General features: G+C 36.1%; 1 protein-coding gene across 1 annotated transcript; it reads right to left on the bottom strand.

Moving 5' to 3' along the window:
- Positions 1-1,097: 1,097 nt before the first annotated feature.
- LOC110861702 (isoprenyl transferase) lies at positions 1,098-7,246 on the bottom strand. Its single transcript, XM_022110826.2, has 6 exons — positions 7,071-7,246; positions 6,926-6,982; positions 3,691-3,852; positions 3,184-3,332; positions 2,061-2,386; positions 1,098-1,443 (listed from the first exon to the last, which is right to left on the bottom strand). The coding sequence occupies exons 1-6, from the start codon at positions 7,187-7,189 to the stop codon at positions 1,252-1,254; spliced, it is 1,005 nt and encodes a 334-aa protein (XP_021966518.1). The 5' UTR covers positions 7,190-7,246; the 3' UTR covers positions 1,098-1,251.
- Between the last annotated feature and the right edge of the window lie 243 nt (positions 7,247-7,489).

The raw sequence follows: 7,489 nt of genomic DNA, 5'->3' as shown, positions 1-7,489 counted from the left end.
AAACATGGGTTTTTACACCTTTCCACCGCTCTCCCCGGTTGTCACTTCCTCCCAAAAGCACCAGACGATGAGGGCGCAGTACATGTCGAAGAAAATGATCACTGCGGTAACGATCAGGCCTGAATCGCCACCCGACCTTACGCGGATGCAGTGATGTAACGGGAATTGCCGTTCCGTAAAGTTGTGATAATGAACAATTTACTACGAATCCGGAACGAAATTATTACCAGCACAAACTATGTAGTTTGTGTGACTACAAGATTTTTAACATTGTAATCAAATTTTTAGAAAAATTGCAGAATTACAATTTTAGTTTGATCATGTTGTTTTTTTTTTCGGGTGGTTCTTTACTACTTTAGTCTCAAATTCGCGGAAATGGTACATAAAGCTAATCCGAACATGAAAGGCACCCTGGCTGGCTAAATGCGTTTATTGCACACGTCATACATACTCTCATAACTTTCTCGGTAGCCATAAACAGTAAAAATATATAGGTACATACGTAATTATATCCGCACAGTTTTTGAATAATCCACATTGTAAATAAAATATCTCCGCCAAACCTGCGCATTGGCAGGTAGTGCCATTTACAAATTTCATACTAATTATATTTGTAATCGATTGACGCTAGTTTTGTCCAAATCTGTGAGCATACGTTTGGAGACCTCCATTGTTAGTACATGTATGGGTTTTTACCGGATGGCGATAATACCCAGGTAATAAATTTGTCACCGAGGGGATGAATTGCAAGTTTGGACAATTACTTATCATGTTACTATAACGTTGCTAAGAATTTTTTTCAATGCTACTAAGGAATTTTTAAAGTTTCAGAGCAATTTTTTTAATGTTGTTAAGAATTTTTTTTCAGCTTTCATAAGGAATTTTTTTACCGTTGTGAAGGACCTAATCTTGTTCATGGTCATACGCATAATCATAATCACATTCATAATCATAAATATGCATATTCATAATCAAAATCATAATCATAATAATACTCATAATCAAAAATCGTTTCCCTTTCCTGTTTTTAATATTGCCAAGGAAATTTTTTTATATTGCTATGGAAATGTTTTTATAATCATAATCATTCATAATCATTGATTGATTGATTGATTGATGCTTTATTCAAGTGTCTAACAAGTTCACAGTAACAACATCATAATCATAGTCATAATCACATTAATAATCATATGCATAAGTAATCATGTATGTAAATACAAACCACACTCTCCCAGCAAAAATGATGGTTACTTAAAATTTTAGAATTTTCTGAAAACTTTCAAGCCATTTATTATTCACAACGTACGGAATGCACGTTCCCAAGTGAGGGACATCCTTCCTCGCTAGCCGTCCAATCCTCTTCCACTTCTTTATGCGAGATTTCTCCAGGATTTCTTCAGATTTTATAGATTCCTCAGGTGACAAGGATTCCTTAGCCGAAATCTATGTAGAATTTAGCAAATGAAAAATAGCACATGAGAAATATACCGTAAATATTTGTAGCCGCGTGTTGAGCTTAAAATTTGAAAATTTTATAAAGCTTGTCTCTAATTATGGGATTCGTTTAACGTCTTTTCTTAGATGTTTCAAGATCTGTAGGCATAACCGAAAAATAATTTACCCGGGTCTCCAATCATACCCAGTTTCAAATTGTACTCACAATAGAGGTCTCCCAACGTATGCTCACAGATTTGGACAAAAGTAGCCTCAATCGATCAGAAATATGATTAGTATGAAATTTGCTAATTGCACTATCTGCCAATTCGCAGGTTTTGCAGAGATATTTGCATTTAAAAGAGGGAAAAACGCGCCTAGACGCTGGGAAATTTGTATTCTCCAAATTTGCCCGCTTTCGATGCAAATATCTCCCAAACCTGCGCATTGGCAGATAGTGCAATTAGCAAATTTCATACTAATCATATTTCTGATCGATTGAGGCTACTTTTGTCCAAATCTGTGAGCATACATTGGGAGACCTCCATTGTTAGTCGGATTTGTGTCGTCTTTAGACTCAGCAGTAAATATTTAGGGTAAATGAACACCAAAGTTACCATCCCTACCGGTTTGTGGATTAATTGCCTTCGAAAAACTTGATATTTAAAGATGGCATTCATGAATTGGTTGAAATTAAATTCCGGCCATGTTTCTGGGGTAAAGTGAATGTAGGCGTGGCTCGCTTCCCACATCATAAAGTCAGAATATCTCTGATCGCCCCCTGAACGGATGAGGATGTCGATGGGACGCATATGCGCTAAATGTTGGGCCTGCTCGATCAAATATTGGTTCCAGCCGAGAGAGTTTTCTGGAGTGGAGTCACTCTCATTCGTCGGCGTGTCATCCTTCCAACCTGTGAAAGCTTGCAGACTTTGTAGAATCCCTTCCCGGCCTATAAAAGGGACGTTTAGGGGTAAAATTATGGACGAGATTTTGACACCGCGGTTTCTTACGGGATTAACTGTATCGATGACGCAATTTTTGCTTAGAATCACTTCGATAACAATATTTAAAAAAAACATCTTTAAAACGATTTTAGTTTTAAAAAAATTATGAGTTTCAGCATTTTTTTAAATGTAGAAATTGAATTTTTGTAAGGTCAAGGAAATAATTCTGAGCAAAAAATAGGGTTTAAGTTTTGAAATCGGGTCAAAGTTCTAAGAGTTACAGGGTTTTTAAAAATTCGAATTTTATTTTTTTTTCGAAAATTTCGCCACAGGCGTAGGCACGCCGATTCAGGAAAATGGAAGAATACGGTCAACTTATTTCTGATAATCTCCCAACGATCTCCCAACGTATGCTTATAGATTTTGACCAAATTGGCGTCAATCGATCACAAATATGATTGGTATGAAATTTGCAAATGGAACTATGCATGTACATACTTATGAATCGGCCAATGCTCAAGTTTAGTGGTGATATTTGCATAAAAAGAGGAGAAAATGCATTCCCAAGACTGAGACATTTTTCAATTTCCAAATTTGCTGCTCATTTTTCCCGCTTTGGATGCAAATATCTCCGCCAAACCTGCGCACTAGGAGATACATAGTTCCATTTGCAAAATTAATACTAGTAATCTACATATATTAGTTATCGATTGACGCCCAAATCGGTGAGGATATTGTTAGTAATGAAAAGTTAATAAAGTGGAATTAAATCTTTATAATATAAACTATGTACATCTTTGACCTGTAAATGCGAGGGCGACATTTAGCTTGTACGGTTTAAAGTCCTTGGTTATCTCCATCACATTGGCTATGCGATTTTTTAACTTTTCCGGACTCCGCTCCCAGTTTCCGATAAATTGGACGCACATGTTGGTATTTTTTCCAGATTTCCTTTCAAATTGGGAAATATAAAGAATAATTATTTAGAACTTAACTATTTTTACCGTTGGTTCTGCTGAGATTGTTCTAAATTATGGAATACCAACTTATCTACGTAAATATGTACATATTTTGGCGTGAAAATCATTCAATTTTCCAAATTCCAGACACAAAATTGAGTGATTTTTACGCCAAAATAAATAAACTGGTATTCCATAAATTACATATGTACCATAATTTATATAGAACACTTTATGCGGGTCGGCTAACGTAAATCGGCGATGGATTCCAACCCTCTCAGCAGAACGAACCGTAATTAGAAAGAATAATCTAAAATTAATGTAAAGAAATACAATAATTAAATCCTTACACATCATTCAAGGTGTCTTCAGACCGTCGAAATATGAGTTCCATCAAGTTATCCACTTCATCCTTGGTTCGTTTAAAATTTTCGGATGAAAAGACATAAATGGTGAGCTCTTTACATCCGATCGCTTTCCTCCATTCGTCCACCCCGTCCAAAACGGTAGACCTGAATATTTATTGTAGCGTATATGTATTTAGATATTGTCATAAGGGGATGTTTTTGGGAAAAATTTGGTGCAAATTTTCCCATATGTAAATACGTATGCACCGAACTGTTTGGTTTGTATGACTCCTTATACTGAGGATAGAGCTTTACAAGGGAACTGTACAAGGTGTGCAGCTGTTCCTCCCCTATTGGATGAATCGCGATTACACTGGCCGAATTATTTTATTTTTTAACACCATATTTTTTGTTCGTTTGTTTTTTATATTTTGACGTTCAAACTATTCAATTTCGCGCCGAAATAAAAATAGGTAAGTGACGTTAAATAATAAAATAGTTTGGCTGATTCGGCTAATGTAATCGCGGATTCGGACAATAGGGGAGGAGCAGACCTTGACCTTGACCTTGACCTTGTACCCCTTGTACAGTTCCCTTGTAAAACTCTATCCTCATTTTAAGGAGTCAGGATTAACGAAACAGTACTCGGCTTAAGTTTAGAGGCGTAAGTCGGCTGGAAATTCTTGGTAAAAGTCTTGGTAAAAGATCATTAATCCACGCCCCTGTAAAAATCGTGTCGGATTGTGCATAATAAGTAATCGACACCTTAGTTTATGCAGGAAAAAATATGTATAATTATGCAGATAATATCTGAGGGTTACACTCTGCAGAATCTTGTGTTCATTGTTAAGCATAACTCGATATACGTATGCACATAGTTTGTACTATACCCGTCCTGCATATATTTTTATGCATTTACATAATTGAGCCAATTTTTGTTATAAATCTGGCCAAATTAATGCATAAAATCCGCCAAAATTTTCACCAGGGCTGTATTCCTACTTCACAGGGTAGGAATTAATTGCTACAAGATTTTAATACCGGTCAGTGGTTGAAATTAACTCTGAGCAGTATTACTCACAGAAATGGGGTGACGACTACCACCAGAAATTGAATTATGTACAACTGGTGAGAAATTTGTAGCATTTCGGTGACAAATTTATAACCATTCCTGTAGAATCATACTTATACATATGTCTACTTTCTAGTGATACATAATCGTCACCCCATATTACCGGATCTATACAAAATTGGTGTCACCATTTAATACCAAGGCGTTAGAGTTGCGTATTAATAATTAATATGGGTCAATATGTACCAAGATTTTTATGACATCCCGAGTAAAATTCGCTGTGTCGAGTTCTGCAGTAAGCAGCAAAAACTATAAATATTTATGCATGTTGTATTATGCATAATTTTTTAAAAAATAATCCTGCAGATTGTGTAAAAATTGTAAAAGCGAAAAAATTTGTGTCGCTATTATGTATTTTGCAGAACGTTATGTGCATACATAAAGGGTGTTGATTTAATTCGATCACATCGATTTTCGCGCGCGCGTCAGAGACAAATTCAGCTATAATTATTGATCCCGTTAATATTTTTCTTTGAAATTTTTACCATGAGTAGCACGAATATAAGTGCTAATTATGAGGATGATAGCATTGAGACGCAGGTCTTAGAAGCAGGGAATTTCAGGTGAAAACAAAAATCCACCTTAAATCGGATGTTCCGGGAATAGGTGATGGCAATGCATGAATAAAAATTTTTCACGGATGAAAAACCTTATAAACAACCCAAATGGTTCCCACCTACCAGGAAAATAAAGACCTTGCAGAAATTTGGCATGAAAACGAAAGTTCTTGTCCAAATGGTGCACGGGATCGAAATGACTTGAAAAGGACTAAACGAAAATCAAGTACGAATAGCCCATTTTGGTGAAAACTAACGTCCAATCTGCATAATGTGGTTAGACAAGTTACAAAGTAAGAGAAAAAAATCATCTCTCCACCAGAAACATTGATGACCGGGTTCAATTAACGCAAAAGTCTTGAAAAAGTGGGTATTTGACACCGTAAAGAATTGGGTCGCCACATCCTCTGCTTCAGTTACCGTCAAATTCGGTTCTATCCAAAATTACGCTCATAAATGGTAAGATACAAAACAGCAAAAAAATCGGATCTATCGGTAATGAGGGTCCCGAAATCTGAATTGGAAATTATGGTGTCAGTGGTTCTGGGCGGGTGGCTTTGACACCACAAAATATTGCATGCAAATGCGGAAACATGTACGCAACGGGGCATATGGAGAATGTGACCTATTTGCTCTGATAGACTAGGAAACAAGGAATTTTTGCCAATTGAGATAAATAAAATATTCGCGCAGAGCAATACCACGGACCACATCGAACAATTCATTATGAGTGCAATAGTACATCAAGCTTCAACGGTGCCTACGAAATTTTAGTGGAATGATAAAAACCTGACTCCGTATTCCCAGGATAGTATGTTGTACATACTGAAGGAAAACGTGCACAAGATCCAAAACATTGAGCAAGGAAAGACGTTATCACAAAAGTTCAAGAAATCTTGGGATTTTTTTATAAAATAATCTTTAAAAAAATGATCACAGAGTCTGTAACAAAGAGTTGACGGATGAATGAAGTTCCTGATGGAAAGACCACTTATCAAGGTATGTCTGATAAAAAAATTGACTTCATAAATTTTACCAATTATGAGTAATAGCTCCTCAAAAATTTACAGGAAAAGTGTGATCGAATTAAATCAACACCCTTTACATACATAATTCCGCATAATTCTGCCTGGGTGAAAATCGTGTGTCGAATTTGACATAATTCGACACAACTGCCCGGACCAATGGTTTGTGCAGAAAACGTATGAACGACTCTGCATAAAATTTCTGACAGGTATATTTTGCAGCAAGGTTTTGCACAATTATGCATAATTCTACACATTTTATGCACAAATTGTTTCGGCATAAATTTTTCTGCCTAAAATCCAGCCAATTCTCTGCATGAAAACCAGCCAAATTTATGCATAAAATCCCTTCAATTTTTCACTTATGCGTGCATAAGTTTCTTCATACATCTTTCTGCATAATGACTCTGTTCAAATTTTTATTCGTGATAAGCCACCTTCGATAATTTGCACCAAGTTACTTCCGTTATATAAATTCTTAACAAAGTCAAGTTACATATTTGAATACGTAATTAACTTCTTACCCTGCTTCATGACCATGCATAACTTTTAACCCTTTCGCCCTAGCAAAGCGACGATTTCTGACAAAGAAAAATGTTTCATTTATTTAAGTCATTTGTGAAAATTTCAATTGGAAAATTTTTGAAAAAAATACATTATTTGTATTACCCATCCATTATGATAGCAATATGATTCGGTGTGGGTCCCATGCGCGCCACGGATGTTGCCAAGATTTCGTAGAACGACATTTCGTAATGAGTCTTCCTTTGTACGGCTGGGTTCTCCATTTTTTAGAATCTTCTTTAAGTGTGTTCAGGGCTGCTCAGTATGTGGAATAGGAGGCTAGGAAGTGCGGTCTTGCGGTATTTATACTGAGCAGGAGGTGTGGGATAAATGTTGCTAAGCTTATGCTTTTTTTTTATACCGGCTCGTCCGATGGCATCTATATTATAACCTGCAAATGTCTGTCGGCAACGGAAGTGAGAGCAAATCTATATTATGAGCAGACGGCGGATTTTTATATATTCATATGTAGCTTTTGATACTAAAACAGATCGTGTTAAAACTTCTTAGACTGACATCTCATC

This window comes from Folsomia candida, unplaced genomic scaffold (genome assembly GCF_002217175.1).
Source record: "Folsomia candida strain VU population unplaced genomic scaffold, ASM221717v1 Fcan01_Sc044, whole genome shotgun sequence".
NCBI classification, from domain to species: Eukaryota; Metazoa; Arthropoda; class Collembola; order Entomobryomorpha; family Isotomidae; genus Folsomia; species Folsomia candida.
This window is presented reverse-complemented; position numbering and strand designations above follow the sequence as displayed.